The sequence below is a fragment of the Chlorocebus sabaeus genome, chromosome 15, assembly GCF_047675955.1.
Source record: "Chlorocebus sabaeus isolate Y175 chromosome 15, mChlSab1.0.hap1, whole genome shotgun sequence".
In the NCBI taxonomy this organism is placed as follows: Eukaryota; Metazoa; Chordata; class Mammalia; order Primates; family Cercopithecidae; genus Chlorocebus; species Chlorocebus sabaeus.
This window is the reverse complement of record NC_132918.1, coordinates 59,812,536-59,830,295: the sequence shown is the minus strand read 5'-3', so window position 1 is coordinate 59,830,295 and position 17,760 is coordinate 59,812,536. Positions and strand designations below refer to the sequence as shown.

The following is a 17,760-nucleotide window of genomic DNA, read 5'->3' as shown; positions in this document are numbered from 1 at the left end:
CTTCTTTAAAGTTAGAATTTTCAGTAAACTAATAATTCTTTCTTATTCTTTCTTGTTTGTACATTCTAATTTCACAAAATGTCAGTCTGACCCAAATAGTAGAATGTTTTATAAAGATTATTTGGAAATTACACATTATTCTTACGTTACCATTTATTATATGTATAATACAGTGCATTTAAAAATCAGTTTTCCTATGTAAGTGTGAGGAATGATGTATTTGACAATAATGCTATCCTTTATTGAATTCTTAATTTGGGTATTTATGAAAATAGTTATACAGTGTCACTGTATTTTTTGTTACAAGTTAAAATTTACCTTGAAATTGAACTAGTTGAATTTCAGTATTTTAATTCTATATTCACCTTGCTTCCTCTTTTTTTAAAAAATGGCATTTTAAGGAAACATCTGCAATTTTCCAAGCAGTAAATAAGAATTGAGATAGTGTGGATACTATTGTAAAGACAAGTCTTCTGTGCTTTGAAATAGAACATATTAATGTCAAATTTTTAATCTTCAGATAGGCATTTTCATTCAAAGTGTCTACTACTGTTGATACAGTACTTTTTTAAAGGGCTGTGTGATCTGTGAAATAAAAAAACTCCTTTTGTTGGTGTTACTGATAAAGGCTAGCTACATAAGGTTTCAGGTAAAGTGGTCAGAGGACTTAGGTTCTAATTCTGGCTGCTGCCTTTCCTAGTTATATGACTTTGGATAAGTCATTTAATATCTTTTTTTCTTTTCTTATTTTTAACTGAGGGTGATTGTGCCTACCTTATGGAATAGTTGTGAAACAATGTATTTGAAAGCTGTGGTGGCCAGGCGCCATGGCTCATGCCAGTAATCCCAACACTTTGGGAGGCTGAGGCAGGCAGATCACTTGAGGTTAGGAGTTCGAGACGAGCCTGTCCAAAATGGTGAAACCCCATCTCTACTAAAAATACAAAAATTAGCTGGGTATGATGGCACATGCCTGTAATCTCAGCCACTTGGGAGGCTGAGGCAGGAGAATGGCTTGAACCCGGGAGGCGGAGGTTGCAGTGAGCCGAGATCACACCACTGCATTCCAGCCTGGGCAACAGAGCAAGACTCTGCCTCAAAAAAAAAAAAAAAAATTGTGGTAAAATGCTAGAAAAATATAAGCTATTAAGCTTTGCAACTGTAAGTTTCAAAGAAATGTAAAACCCAACTTATTTTCTCTTGCAGATCTGTTGTTTCTTTTGGGTCTCACCTCATCAGTGTGCATAGTGGCAGAAATTATAAAGAAGGTTGAAAGGAGCAGGGAAAAGATCCAGAAGCATGTTAGTTCGACATCATCATCTTTTCTTGAAGTATGATGCATATTGCATTATTTTATTTGCAAACTAGAAATTGCAGTCTGAGGATCATTTAGAAGGGCAAGTTCAAGAGGATATGAAGATTTGAGAACTTTTTAACTATTCATTGACTAAAAATGAACATTAATGTTAAAGACTTAAGACTTTAACCTGCTGGCAGTCCCACATGAAATTATGCAACTTTGATATCATATTCCTTGATATAATTGGCTTTTGTGATTGAGTGAAACTTTATAAAGCATATGGTCAGTTATTTAATTTTAAAAAAAGGGCAAAACCTGAACCACCTTCTGCACTTAAAGAAGTCTAACAGTATAAATACACTATCTATCTTAGATAGATATATTTTTTTTTATTTTTAAATATTGTACTATTTATGGTGGTGGGGCTTTCTTACTAATACACAAATAAATTTAATCATTTCAAAGGCATTCTGTTTGGTTTAGAAGTTGATTCCCAGGAGTGCCATATTTCAGCTACTGTATTTCCTTTTTCCTGAAATGTAAGCACCTCAGATACCATGTGCTACCATTTTTGTATCAAGTTTTTTGCACAGGATGTGACCACTGTCAGATCACTGTTCTTTTCTTTCTTTTTGTGATTGAAAAGCCTATACTACAATTTGAAGTAAATTTTTGTTTTTCTTAGTAAGTGTAAATGGTTGCTTTATTTAATTTAATTTAATTTAATTTAATTTAATTTAATTTTAAAAAGGTATGCCTTTGGTATAGCAGAATTAATGCAGGGCTATCAAGTGGTATTCTAGGATAACAGTGTCCATAATTAACACTTAGTCATAGAGTCAAAAACATTTAAGACTGATTGGGCTGAAGTTTATAATAAATTATATTAACATGTCTTCCTTTTTGAGTTAAAGGAGACTATATACTTTGTCAAATATCATTTTGTCATCCTCTAAATACAAATCCAAATACCTCAGCTAAGTAATTCTATTTTATTATTTTTGCTGTTATGTAGTTTTTAATCATATTTCTTAGGAAGTATAGGCTACTGGACTTAAAGAATAAAAAGTCCCCAAACCCAAACAGATGGTTTATGAACCAGAGTATATGTGGAAGATTCTTTGCTGGCCTTGCTCTGTGTGCATCTGCAGCTTCTTTGGCCTAGATATTAGCACAAACCTGTCTGTCTCTTCTGCTTTCATCACGTGTTCTGTACCTTCTTTTTGTTTCATTGGGCATGCTAGGGAAATGATGAATTTTGTGTGTAATGCCATCAGTTTTCATAAAAGCTTGATGAGGTATAGGTCATTTGTTTTGAGTATGTGGGCCAGAAATTTAAAATTAGAAATTTGTTTTTCTGTTGAATATTTCTATCTATAAACAGAAATGGGTCCCAATTCTTAGAGGGTTAATCCTTCTTGAAGCTAATAAGTTTTGTATTTTATAATCTTTCAGGATGACCCATTCCTTAGCTTTTATCCAATATGAAACTACAAGTGTTAGCACTGAACTACTGTCATTGATAGGGAAAATATCTATTCTTTGAGTCTTGTTACTGAGGCAGTTGAGTGTAAGGAGCTGCCTGAAGTTTATTCTACTTAACCCTTTAAGGCTGAATTGTCAAATGTACATTGTTCCATGTCATTAGATGGAACATGGAAGCCATTGTCTAATCAACTCTATCATTAGTGACTTGATGTCTCATACCTTAATTTTGTAATGATTTTTCTTCTCTGTTACAAAGACTTGAAATACGTATTAAATGCACGTTAATCTTTTGCTTTGCATTTTAGGTTCAGATTATGACTTGATTGAAATAAATGTGCCTATACATTCATTTGCTTTGTACTGTAAAAATAAAAATGATTTCTTAAGTTAATGGCATCCCAGTGGGGACTATTAGCATTAAAATTATCCGTATGGATGCTGAAGATACAGAAATTAAAATTATCCATATGGATGCTGGCGAATGCATAGTACACAGAATCTATGATTTAAAAAGAAGTTGAATGTACAGTACAGATCCAGATTGCAATTTTCCATAATATATTAATCCAAGTTGACATGGATAATTTAAATGTGCTGGTATCTAAATTTTAAATTTTTACCCCATTTCCTAATCCTAGGACTTGCTAGAGTCCCTAACAATACTAACTTATTTGATGTTTTTCCCTGTTAAACTACCTTATGGAGTTATTTGGCCCCATAATGGCTAAACATCAGGGAAGAAAAGAAAAGAACTTAAAATAATGCACTGATGAGGTAAACAGTTCTGAAGTGATCAAAACTGGCCACACAGAACAAGGCTGAACATGTTGTGTCACATTTATCCTGGACATTGCATAACCCAGAGATGAAACAAAAGTGAAACCATGCAACCCAAAGACCCTCCCTTCGCAGGATATAGGCTTTGTTTATAGCAGTAACCACCCTCACAAGAATAAGACACATTATTTACCTGTCACGTCCATGTAGGGTATGTATTTTACATTGGTAGTCTTTTTGAGATCACTTAAGTTTTGGTCTGCTTGATACACTACATAAGTAAAGTATGTATTGGTCACACTTAAAAATAGTTTCTCACTGAAATGAGTTGGAAGCAAACAATAAACTAATATTTAGGAAACTTAATCAACTTTACCTTGCTTTCTGCCTCTGTCACTTGGCAATTCACTTCCCCATATGACTCATCCATGAAGTTAGATGATGAACTGGTTATCTTTTCATTACATTTATTTAGTACCTGGAGTGTGCTAGAAGTAGAACGATGATGGCATCCCTGCCCTATAGGAGCCCATGAACACAGATAGCAGGGGATATTACTGCTAATAAGCTATTTCAAGAAAGTTAATAGGGATCTTTGCCCATTTACTTTAAAAATACACATAGATTAAAATGAGTCCAGTGCACATTTCACTAGATATTTCCTTGATGTTGGCTTTTGAAAATCTTTGAAGCACTTTTTAAGACAGCTCCTGCAATCCAAACAGCAGCTGATTTGCACACTAAAACGTGGTATGGATATTCATCCTTAACTAGTATGTGATTGGACAGAGAGATCACTCTGATGGTTAAGTTTCCTTGAGCTCAGTTACCACTTGAACTATTAACTCTTATTTAATGACATTATTTTGGGTTTTGGTTGTCAAGAGTTGGTTATTGTTAATAATGGATAATGGTTAACCAGTCCCTGGTATTAATGTAGATACAGTTGTCCATAAACATTGTTGTGGGTTTAGATTAAAAAAAAAAAAAAGGTAGTATCATGCCTTCAGGAAGTTTTCAGTCAGTTCTGGAGACCAATGTGAAATATATCCAGTAGGATGGTAAATGTTGTCCAAAATGCTACAGTAGCTGAAGGAGACAAATAACTTCATGGGATCCTCAAAGAAATTTGTCATGGAAATTGCCTAGAACTAGTGACAGCTGAATCCAATTTTAAGTTGGGAAACTCCAGCTGAGAAGCAGTAGGACATTGCAGCAAAGCCTCTGCAGAGGTGGTGGTAGGGGCTAGAAGGAATCTGTGAAAACCACAGTGAGTTTGACACTGTTAAGACAGGACGTACAGTGTGAAGGGTTGGAGAGATAGGCAGAAGCCTAATGGTGAAAGCAGAGACAATTGATTTGTCTGATAGCATGCCAGGGCATTTCAAGAGTTTGATGTGAGTTTGGATTTTTGTATCGTAACATGCTGATGGAAGCACAGAGGATCAGTTGTGAAGACTGAAATAGGGAGACCAATTAGAAACTCAAGGAAGCCTAAGGAGTAAAGGGATGATTGAGCTGTGGCAGTCACGATGGAGAGAAAGGCATGGAATTTGAATTGTCTTTTTTTTTTTTTTTTGAGGCAAGGTCTCACTCTGTCCCCCAGGTTGGAGTGCAGTGGTGTGATCTCGGCTCACTGCAACTTCTACCTCCCAGGATCAAGTGATCCTTCCACCTCAGCCTCCTGAGTATCTGGGATTACAGGTGCACACCACCATGTCTGGCTAATTTTTTTGTATTTTTGGTAGAGGCAGGGTTTCACTTTGTTGCCCAGGCTGGTCTCGAACTGCTAAGCTCAGGCGATCCACCAGCCTTGGGCTCCCAAAATGCTGGGATTAGGTGTGAACCACTGTGCCCAGCCTTGAATTTGTATCTTCTGAGAGATAACATTGACGTGACTGGATAGGAGAAAAGGAAAATGGAAAAGATACTAGTCTGTGGCCTTTGGCTTGAATAGTAGAGCTATTAGCAGAAGAACCTAAGCTAAGCAGGGTTTAGTGGGACACAGGTCCATCTGAAATGTAAAGCTTGTTGTGTCCTTGAGATTTCCCTGCTGGATGTGTTAAAGCTATGGCTGACTAATTATAAGCTCGTAGAAAAATACATCCATTTTTTTGTTGTTGTTAAATTAAGCAATAAGTGAAAGTAAACTCAGCTTTGACAGAATAAGATTTCCTTTAAAAACTTTCCTTTAGCATAGTTATTAATCAGCAAACAGTTGTATAAATTCAAAATGCAGAAGGACAAGATAATATTTCAGTCTCCTTTGTTATCGAATGTTAATAGTGAATCTGTTATTAAGGTTACTGACTGGAAAACACTGATCTGAATTACTGGTAGCACTTTTTTTTGATACTTGCAGTAAGACACTTTCTAAGAGGTGAGAGTGTGTGTGTATGTATGTTTATGTGTGTGTCAGCGAACCACATAGCTTAAGGTATGCCACATGAGGAAACCCCAGTGAGTAAATAACATTACCATTAGAAAACAGCTACTTACTCTGAATGAGTAATTGTGGCAGAAGAGTAGAAAACAATGTTGATTTTTTGTTTGTTTTTTGAGAAGGAGTCTTGCTCTGTTGCCCAGGCTGGAGTGCAGTGGTACGATCTTGGCTCACTGCAACCTCTGCTTCCTGAGTTCCAGTGATTCTCCTGTCTCATCCTCCTGAGTAGCTGGGATTACAGGTGTGTGCCACTATGCCCAGCTAATTTTCGCATATCTAGTAGAGACAGGGTTTTACCATGTTGGTCAGGCTGGTCTCAAACTCCTGACCTCAGGTGATCCACGCGCCTCAGCCTCCCAAAGTGCTGGGATTACAGGCATGAGCCACAGCACTTGGCCTGTTTAGTTTTTTAAATTTTACGTGTAATTCTTTTGGCCTTTCTAGTCTCGTCTCCTACACAATGCTCCAGTACAGTCAACTTCGAGATCATTGTGGACAGTGTTACTTTAAGTTGAAATCCTTTTTTCTCTGTCCCAATGTTGAGAATCAGAGAGAGCTTTTACCTCTGCTTCAAAGCCCAGTGAAATGCCAACAAGAATAACCTTTCCAGATTTCTATAATGTGTCTGTGTGTGTGTGTGCGCGGGGGGGGTACAGTTTCTTGAACACTTTTTTTTTGTTTGAGGCAAGGTGTTGCTCTGTAGTATGATCATGGCTTCCTGCAGCCTGGCCATCTGGGCTCAAGTGATCCTCCTACCTCAACCTCTCGAGTAGCTGGGACTGCAGGCACATGCCACCATACCTAGCTAATTTTGTGTATTTTTTTTGTAGAGATTAGGTTTTGCCATGTCGCCCAGGCTGGTCTCAGACTCCTGGGCTCAAGCAATCTGCCCGCTTTGACCTCTCAAAGTGCTGGGATTATAAGCGTGAGCCATCACGCCCAGCCTAACTTCTTGTAAACACTCTTTAAATGTAACAATAAGTTTGCATATAACTTATTTAAATACGTTAAAAATAAAAAGTATTTACATATAACATAAAATTGTGGGATTTTTATGTTTTAGAAAGCATTAAAAATGTAAGTTGAAAACACTTGTTGATAAATCTAAACAGAAATTTGGTAATCTCTTTCATAAATTAAGTGTCAAAGTTTGGGCAGAAAAGTGAAAACAATTATTTGAGCCATTAGTTTTTATCCTTAGAAATCCTTTTCGAATATAAATCTGCTGGTGTTCTCGTGTACACATGAGCATATATGATGTAACAGCCTGTGCTTGCACAGCTGCTTCAGGTAGATGGTGTTTCACGTGCAGGTCACTGTACACACCTGACTTTGCTATTCCTATCCTGTTTTACTCAAATCTGGCCAAACTGACAAATATACCGACAAAGGCCCGCATTTCTGTGGTGTTAGGCCTTCATGGCTGTTAGGCCTGACAGAACTTCTTTTCATGTTTAACGCAAAGGTGCCCTAGCATCATTATTTCTTAAGCAATAGTTGCATTGCTCTACTTAGTAACCCTTTTGAGTAGAAACCACATCTCATTGTTAATGAGCACTCAATGCCAGAAACTGAGCAAATCGTTCTATATAAATTCCAGAGATCCATTTTTGGGCTCTGCATTTGTAGGTTTTGAAAATGTGCCTTTTAATAGTTTTAAAAAAATTACTAATCTTCTCAACTACATTAAAGAACTTTCTATTAAAGTTTTCTCTGTGATAAGTATATCAAAGTGCCCTTTAGTTGACAAGTGATAATTTGGTGCCATCTTATGGTCATAAATAAAATACCATATAATGCCTGGACCATTGCTCTTGTCAGGTCTGCATCTTGCAGGCATACTGTGAAACACATGGTCTGTGCGTCTTACAAATAGGTGACTGTGTAGAAAATGTATGTCTGGTAGGAAAGACATGACAAACTTTACATTTAAGCATTATTAGATCAATTTAAGAAGTTATAAATTAGAATGTTTTAATTCCTATTTCTGTCTCATATTCATCTGTGTGGTTGCGTAATAGGATTACATTAGATTTTGTAAGTATTTTTCTATATGGAGTGGGTCTGGATGGTTGGATGGTCCATGCATCAGCTAGAGGTATTACAAGTTAGGGAAATAGTTTAATTTAATCTTGTTTAACTCATCCACATGGAGCTATTATTTAGTTTTGGTGTAGAAACTATGGCCAGGCGTGGTGGCTCACACCTGTAATCCCAGCACTTTGTGAGGGTGGGGAAGGCAGGTTGCTTGAGGCCAGGAGTTCAAGACCAGTCTGGCCAACATGGCGAAACTAAAAATACAAAAATCTATAGGGCGTGGTGTTGCATCCCTGTAATGCCAGCTTTTTGGGAGGCTAAGAACCAGAACTGCTTGAACCTGGGAGGCGGTGAGCCTAGATTGCGCCACTGCATTCTGGTCTGGGAGACAGAACAAGACTCTGTCTCAAAAAAAGAAAAAGGAAAGAAAAGAAAGAAACTACACCATGCAGGTCAGATTCTCCTGTTGCCTATTTTTGTAAATAAAGTTTTATTAGAACACAACTATGCACATTCATTTACAATATTGTTTATTGGCACTGTCATGCTATGGCAGCAAAGGTGAGCCGTTGCAAGAGACTATATGACCTGTAAAGCCTAAAGTATTTACTATATGGCCCTTTGTAGAAAGTTTGCCTACTCATTCAGATATTCAAAAAGAGGAAAATAGGCCTGTACCTTGCATTCAGTGGATTAGAAAGGAAGTGGCACCAATTTTCTCTACCCTCCAATCTCCCAACAGTATATTCTCTCTTGTATGGATGCACTTGGTAGCAGATTTGATGTCAGTGACTACTCTGAGTCTCCATCAAGGCTCCCATGTAGAGAAAGTCAGAGTGTCTCAGACTGTTGTTAAAACATCATCAACCAGGAGGACATGCCATCACATTATCAAGGCTTCTTGTTCTTACAGGAGGTGGAGTATTCTGATCTGCCGTCCCATCTGAATTGTGCTTCCCATCTCTCTCTCTGCTTACCCAATATTTTATCCATCTGAAGCAGTCTTCTCTTGTCTGGTTGATGGGCTCACTTCTACCTCTTGGATGCAGAAGAGAAGTGGAGGTTTCCCTCCTATTGGTTGTACAAACCCAGAGAAACAAAGCTTAATCTGAATAGGCTAAAGTATATTATCTTGCTTAGAGAAGACAACATTTAGTAATAATGGAAACTAAACTATCCTAACAGCTCAGTCTTAGGGAAAAAATATAGTCACTAACTCATTTTCTCAGAACAGAACATTCTAAACCAAAACATATCTGCATAGTTCCCACAGATACCAAAAGGTGACTATATATGTGCATATATACATAAATGTAAAAATATATTTATATTTTCAGAGAAAGACTTAGCTATTTTAACTAAATAGAATGTTTTCAAGAGTAGCAGGAATAGAAGAGATTGAATGTGCATTGTAACATGTTCATTTTTCATTTGATTTCTCTCCCTAAAAACAGAATCCAGTGAAACTAGCTGGAAATTCTTTCATGTATTATCTCATTCACTTCTCCCATTTTAACAGACTGTCGTGCAGTCATGCCTTTTAAATTTTAAAACTTCCTTCCTCAACGTGAAGTTCTCATCTTAGAATTTTTACAGCTGGATGGACTTGAATTTAGTATTATTCATACCTCTGGAAAGAAATGCAAAAGCAGCTTATCCTGTATGGCTCAGAAAGCTGCTGCTGGAAGTGGGGTGGCATTTTTCCAAGAGTAGTATTTAATTTCAAATTGGTACAAGATGCAGAATCACTTTCAGCTGTGATGACTGAAGTGTGTCATTAAAAGACATGAGATAAACACCAAGTACCCCACATCTATCTTATTGAAAATACAGTGTCACATTTTGAGTCAGGCACCACTGAAAGTTTATCCTTTTATGCAACTTTCTGGTCTTGGTAGTGACGGCTTTCCAGGTGCTGCTCAGGTTCATGGTATGCCAGCCAGCCAAACAGCATGTGGTAGAGAGCAGCACCCAGTGAAATCTGGCAACCTTGCTAAGGGTAAAACTGGGTTTGGCTTCCTTATGGAGTAGGGCTTCCTTATGGAGTAGGGCTTCCTTATGGAGTAGGGCTTCCTTATGGAGTAGGGCCAGGTTTATAACGCTGGTAGTTGCAGGAAGAGGAAATTCCTAGGAAATGGTAATATCTGCTCTTCACCTTTTTCTCTTTTTTTTTTTTTTTTTGAGACGGAGTCTCGCTCTGTCACCCAGGCTGAAGTGCAGTGGCGTGATCTCAGCTCACTGCAAGCTCTGCCTCCTGGGTTCACGCCATTCTCCTGCCTCAGCCTCCCGAGTAGCTGGGACTACAGGTGCCTGCCACCACGCCGGCTAATTTTGTTTTTGTATTTTTAGTAGAGATGGGGTTTCACCGTGTTAGCCAGGATGGTCTCGATCTCCTGACCTCGTTACCCGCCCACCTCGGCCCCCCAAAGTGCTGGGATTACAGGTGTGAGCCACTGCGCCTGGCCACCTTTTCCTATCTTTAAACATGCCAAGGGCTCTTTCAAATTGAGCATTAAAAACACTACAGAAAACTCTGAAAATAGGAAAAAGGGCTAAAGGGGGACAGGTACTCACATGGGGATAATTCCTTCTAGTCTTTTGTCATTATTTTCTAAGTTTAAGCTTGGCTGCCCATTGAAATTCTCCTGGTAGTTTTCTACCCTTTCCAGTGTGGCTACTACTGCTGGAGTTGCTATAATATTCTCACATTCCTGCCTGTCTCTCTTCTTCACCATATTTGATAGTGCTGATCTCCTTTGCCTTTGCAAAATTCTGCTCTTAAACCTATGGCAATTCTGGTCTCAAACGTTGTCTTAATCTTTGTACTGCTTAACACTCACTCACTTCTTCCCACATTCCTTCTTTGCCCTGGCTTTTCATTGGGGATATAACAATGGCCATCACTTAATAACACATTTTTAGTATCAGGCACTGTGTTAAGTAACTTAAAAACACATGTTTTTTTATCTTTTACACAATAATTTGGACTGTCAAAATCCTTTGCAGGTGGGGCAACTGAGGCATAGTCATTGATTTATTTCCTTTTGTGCACAAAGGAGAAAAAGAGAATTCTAAGGGCTTTTTAGCTATGGTCATTATCTTCTGAAATTCAAATTCAGATGCTAAAAGGTTAATTTGAATTATTTCCCCATGATCAAATAGCATGAAAGACCTGTGATGATATTTACAGGATGTATATTAAACTTTCAAGGTCCAGGTGTCTCAAAAAGTGCTTGTACAAAATAGACTTCACATATAATTTTATCACCACTAAATACAGAACATGATTAGGTTATAGTAAAAGTTTTCCTGTCTCTGCAGCTTTATCTCTAAAATTTATTCATCTTAGCTGCCCAGAGTTCCTTTTGTTACTTGAGCTGCTAACTGAAGACAATCTCCAAAGCCTAAGATAAGGTTTCATTTGTTAGAACTGAATTAGAAAGAGCAGGACCTAATCACTTGATTGCAAACACAGGAAACTAGATTTTGGAAAGGGAATATGGGATGTATAACATTCTGCTTCTACACAGGTGTTCCTAATGTATATCTGATCTGAATTTTAAAATTCCTATTCTTTAAAGCCAGGTCAAAAGCCAGGCATGAGAATCTTCCTGTGATTTAACCTCTCATCCTGGTGACTGCTGTTTCCTTATTGTAGTATTCAGTCTGCACTTTGCCATTTTGCATCTGACAGACAATACTTTATATAATGGTAAAAACCACAGTTACTTTTGCACTAACCTAATAAAATAATCTCTTGTCATTTCATTGTGTGTTGTCTCCCAATCAGCTTAAACAAGAATGTCTTCTGCAGGGGGTTCAGGTGCTATGTCATCATTCTTCGGTGAACCACCTTACATACTCCTGTGAAGTGCCTGTGACCTCTCATCTAATATATGTAGGAGAAGATATACACCAGGGTAGTATACTTAAAGGGACATTATTAGACTTTCACTCCTTTACTGCAAGGCTGGATAATTTTCAGTGGAATGGTCCTGAGTGCCATGGTTAGAGAAAGGAACCTGACTTATTACTTCTGCTGGGGGAGGACACTTTTAATCAAAGAAAAACATGATAGAGGTAATTCAGTGGTTTTAAGAAGCAGTGTTGATGACAACCCAGGAAATGGGACAGTTATATTAATATAATCTCCAGATTAGCCTCAAACTCCAGGAATCAAGGTAGGGAGGATTTGGTATAACAAAGGTCTTATGTGTGTGTTTTTTTGTTTTGTTTTGTTTTTTGAGATGGAGTCTTGCTCTGTCACCCAGGCTTCAGTACAGTGGCGCTATCTCGGTTCACTGCAGCCTCTGTCTCCCAGGTTCAAGCAACTCTCCCACCTCAGCCTCCTGAGTAGCTGGGACTACAGGTGCCTGCCATGATGCCCGGCTAATTTTTGTATTTTTAGTAGAGATGGGGTTTCACCATGTTGGCCAGGCTGGTCTTGAACTCCTGACTTCAAATAATCTGCCTGCCTTGGCCTTCCAAAGTGCTGGGATTACAGGCATGAGCCACACACCCAGCACGGGTCTGATACGTTTATAGTCCCCATTAGATACATTATTTTCCAGTAACATTTCTTTTCAAAAATAGATGTACCTGACTGTTCTTTTCTTGATTCTTCTGGGAATAACCATCTCTTTGGAGATGGTTGTTAGTAAGATGATAAAAATAACCTTACTGAAGAACTCCCATGTAATCCTCTGAAAATAATAAAAATTTCCTTATTTCAAGAACTCTTATTTTAACAAAGTAATTGTTAGGTTTGAATATTCTAGGAGCAAATGATGTATTGTGTCTTTTGTAAATGGAGAAACCCAGTCAACACTTGGCAGGTGTGTGTTTGACACTGGCTGATGCTGGGCTTATTCCTCTAAGAGTATGGTACTTCTAGGAAAGTAAAGAAAATTGTTTATCAGATATTAGGAACTGTACATAGGCCTGCTCAAAATGGCAGCTTTAAAGCTACCTTTAGGGCTATTCCTGATGGAATATACCAGTGGGAGAGTACAGAAGAAAGAACACAATTTGTATGAACATAAGTAAAATGAAGGTTGAATATATTTTCGGATCTTGCCCAATGCATTTATTCTACTTGGTTCTCTTTATTTTCAAGTTCTTATTTGGAACTGGCTTGCACCTTCATAACTCTTCAGGTATTTCTAATTTTAGCAGCCTCTATTTGGCAGTATTTTCCAGAGCAGTACCTTTTAAACTTTTTCACTACAGTCCACAGTAAGGAATACATTTTACACAATGACCTAATACATGATATGTATATCTGATATTTTCCATTCTAATTTTTTCATTAAAAAATAATGGGTGTGACTCATTACTTTCACATCTCATTAATGGGTCAAAATCTATAGTATAAAGAGGGCATAGAGTCTGGTGTTGCCGCATACATCTCTGATATTTTCACTTTTCACTGTTTCCTCCTCCTCTAGGTCTAACAGCTCAGGATGCTGTTTCTTATTTGGCTGGGGCCATTAGTTTCAACTTCTGCTTTAAAACCTGGAGTGTACCTAACGTGCTCTTCAATCCTGTCATGGTCTCATTGACTTAAGTACTTACTTTTAGTAGAGACAGTTTTCTGACTGGCATCCTCACTTCTCTACCTTTCATTGCCCAGACTTCATACTAAAGTACAAAGAGGAAACTGTTTTTAAAAATTTTTGAAATGATAACCAGCTGCTACTTAAAGGCAATAACTGAGTGGGACTTCTACTCTTTCTGAGAATGTAGCTGGCTAAATTGCTGCAATTTAAGGCGTACAGCATATATTACTGTTAACTTGCTGAAATGGAACATGAGAAGTATAAACATGGTTTCAAACATATTTAGAAATACAAAAGTTTCTTAAATCAGGTTGCATTTATTAAAAGCAAAATACAAAATAACTTGGAATTCAGATTGCTGTGATGTTTATCCCCTAACAGGTTAGTCCTAAAGAAAAAGTTAATTGTTTCGAGGGAGGTAACAGAATAATTTTAAGTAAGGATTATATTAAATACATCTAGTTTGATGCAAACTGAGTTTTATTCAAGGTCGGAGGCCTCACTATGTTCCTCTAAGTTTTCAACCATTAACAACCCAAACCGGTTGTTTCCCTTGTACCAACACTTGGTGTGTGCAGTGGTTCTCCCTCTGTTCTTAGAACAGCTGGTATTCTGTTTCTTCTGCCTTTTTTTTTTCGAATTTGATTTACCTTTTGGTAGGAATATTTCAGTGGGGGCATATGACCTTGTGGCATTGAATAGATGTTCATAAAGTTGCTTAGCCTCAGGACACATGCTCAGGAGACTTTCTACAGAGGTCGATGCTAGCAGTTGTTGGCATAGCCCGTGCACCAGGCTTCCACTGTACAGTCTGTTCAAAGGGAGAAAACAGTATGTTGTTAAAGAACTAATTCAGTGCAACAGGATAACCATCACTGACATAGCTTCAACAAATGCATCTAAACAATGAGAGCTCTTATTGCTCTATAATATTATTGAAATTACTTAAGAATAATCTGTTCTTTGAAGGAAGGAACTGAGCTGGTATGACAAAGATTCTTTGCTGGTGATACTTAAAAACTTTTCATCAACAAATTACATGATGCATGCTTAGTTCGTTCTGCAGTTAGTCCCAAGGCTGAGGCGGTGTCTTTAACACTTTAATTTTAAAGAAAAGCAATTTAAAATGACCCTGATAAACCAAATAGGTGGTTTGTTAGAATATGAGAAAATTTATTGGCATCATCTGCAAGGTCATTCACTGGGACTAAAAACCTTCACAAATAGAAGATGAGATTAATTGGAATCCACAAGTTTATTAGTTATGGACAAAGCTGATGAAGTGGTACCTTAGCAATCCATGTAGAACCATCATTTAATCCGTGTAAAATCTCTGTGTAAAAAGCCTTGGTTATGCTGAGATTCAAGAACAGTCCTGCTCTTTAAATCATGATTAAGAGAACTGTTTGGTTTTGTGTTTCCTGTTTTGTTTTAAAAGGATTTGTGGTAACTAAAGAGGATCCAGTCAAGAATGACCTTAAATTATTAAACAAAAGAAATAAAGAATCCATGGGTCAAAGGCCAATTAGTCTTATTTGTGTTAGCTCAGATATAAGGCCCAGAGATACATTAACAACACTGTTTACTGCCAGGAGGCTTTTTACCTTGAAATATATAAAGTCCCACCATATTTTGTATGCCTCCATATATCCTCATTCAAAGTATTGAAGGCACTGGGGCTGCAACAGCAAATTAAATAGACAAGCCCTTCTACCCATAGAGTTTACATCTGAGTGGAGAGGCAAACAAAACATCATCTATTTCCTTTTTATCTTCATCTCTCCCTCAAGTACCTCCTGGATGGTCAATTACCAAGATGTCCAATCCACTGATCCTATCACTCTCTTCACTGCTCCACACCCTACTGCTGCTGTCATTTCTTTTTATGATACCCAGCTTAAACTCCACAGACAAACATTATAATTACTCTGTGGCACATAGGCTCAACTCCCTTATTGTCTTTCTTGCCTGGTAAAGCAAACATCCTATGTTAAGTTCACTGGGGCATCTACTCATCATCTCACTTAGAATGAAAACTCCATTAGAGCAGAGATTCTGTTTTTGTCCCTACACCCTAGCACAGGGTAGGCATTTAATATTTGAATGAATGAGTAAGCTATATGCCAGGTGGTAAGGAATGCAGTTAAAAAAAATACAGAGTAACAGGACTAGAGTGAATGAGGGTAGACAGTATGTCTCACTAGGGTGAGTTATCAGAAAAAGGCTCTACAAAGTGACATTTAAAGACCAAGAGGAAAGTAGAGAGTTATATCTTACCAACAGTTACTTCCCCTCTCCCACATATTAATGTTTTACTTAAAGGAACTGATGTTTTAAAATTGAATTGAATCATGGAAACATTCTTTGAGAATATGGAAATTTAATATTTTTCCTGTTTCCAGCTCTTCAGCTGTAACAGTGACTCAAAATCAATTACACTACGATTAGGTTTTGTTTTTGTTTTTTGTTTTTTTTTTTTAAGTAACTTTGTTGCTTTAAATATAAGTGAAAGTACTGTATTTACTTTTGTGTGCTTCCATCTGAACTAAAGTTTCCCATGGTGCTTACCGAGTTAGGTCTGGCTCTGGGAGAGGAGTGGACAACAGCTGGTTGAGATACATCCCCATCTGGAGACAGGACTGCCACTGACAGAAGATGTGAGCTGTGTCTAAGTCCAGTCTTGTGCCCAGCCGTGTCTGCACCTTCACTCTTTGGAACTCTGCATACAACATCTTAGCACCATCTTCCTGCAGCTCTTCCTTACCTAAATAAAGAAACAACCCAAGGGCAGTATTTTAAAAGCACTGTAACAGCTTTTCATTTCCCCACATATACTACAAATTCCATACAGAAAACAATGCATTGAAAAAAACTAAGATGTTTTTCTCTTCTGGCTTCATAAATGCCTTGCTGTATAAATTGAAATACTGATACTGAACTGTTTTTTTAATGATGACATAACTTTATTCAACCCATCAGAATTTACTTTTTCCCTGAAATAAGATCTCTTCCACTGGTCTACTACCTGACTATAAACATGTCTGCATTTGAATTCTCTAAACCCTAAATCTGTGTCTATGAAAAATACAAATGACTATTAAATATTATTCTCTTTACTGTTCTCTTTCACCGAAACTCCCATGCTGTGGTACATTTGTGTTAAAGAAACAACCTGTGTGTTCAAAACACATTTTGACCTCTGTGTTTTATGGGAGGAAGCTAAAGTATGACTTGGAGAATTTGGCAAATAATCAGCTTCTTTTCATAGTAGGATAAGGGGCAAGAAGCAACAATCCTAGGAAATAAGGAATGTTGCGTGTGTTTAGCTGTAAGTTTCTACAGATTTGTTTGGGCAGGGGTACACAAAATTAACATCTGGACCAATTTGAAAATAATAAAAAGGAGGCCCACCTTTTACCAACTAGCGAGCAGCAAGGCACTGAGCCTGCCTGGGGAAAGGGTCCATGTTTCCTAAAAGAAAAGAAACAGACCCTTGACATGCCCCTTCTGTTGGACTCAGGTAAAAACTTAATAGGCTTGTGCTCTGAGAGCTTTCTTACAATGTATGTATTATTCAGTCAGAGGAAATACCCTAAATCTGTGTTCATAAAGCAGCAGTGGGCCTTCACTGATCTGTTTTAAGTTGGCTGTCGTATAACAATAGTCCCTCTTGACAGCTGGCAAGCTTGAGCCTTAATACTTGGGAAACAGGACTCCATGCTGTTCCATTCTTTTATCTAACTTATAAAATAGTAAACTAGAGTAGCACTATCTAATAGAACTTTCTGCAGTGCTGTCCAATACAATAAGCTAGTCTATGGCCATATGTGACTACCTGACACTTGAAGTGTGGCTAGTGTGACTGAAAACCTCAATTTTTAATTTAAATGGAATTTAACTTTGGCCACGTCTGGCTAGTAGCCACCATATTAGGTAGTACTATTCTAGAGTATAATTATTATACATATTTATACAGTGGTAGAGCATTCATAATCTTTAAAGAGGATATTCCACTACAGTATTAAAGTGTCCCAGTGTTTCAGCATTTACTTCACCTTATATTATACGCAAATAAACTTGCCTCGGTGTATTTAAGAGAGACTACTGGCCGGGCGCGGTGGCTCATGCCTGTAATCCCAGCACTTTGGGAGGCTCAG

At 37.7% G+C, this 17,760-nt stretch overlaps 1 protein-coding gene across 10 annotated transcripts in view; it reads left to right on the top strand.

The window, feature by feature from the left end:
• ATP2C1 (ATPase secretory pathway Ca2+ transporting 1) overlaps positions 1 to 16,710 on the top strand; it is a 165,345-nt gene extending 148,635 nt beyond the window's left edge. For 6 of the 10 annotated variants that reach the window (XM_008009128.3, XM_073023609.1, XM_008009134.3 and 3 more), the window contains 2 exons: positions 1,207 to 1,331; positions 16,180 to 16,710. In XM_008009128.3, the coding sequence (XP_008007319.1) occupies positions 1,207 to 1,331; positions 16,180 to 16,275 (221 nt within the window). In that variant the 3' untranslated portion in view covers positions 16,276 to 16,710. The remainder of the gene's footprint in view (positions 1 to 1,206; positions 1,332 to 16,179) is intronic. The other 4 variants (XM_008009129.3, XM_008009135.3, XM_038002885.2 and 1 more) reach the window with 1 other exon arrangement.
• The last annotated feature ends 1,050 nt before the right edge of the window (positions 16,711 to 17,760 follow it).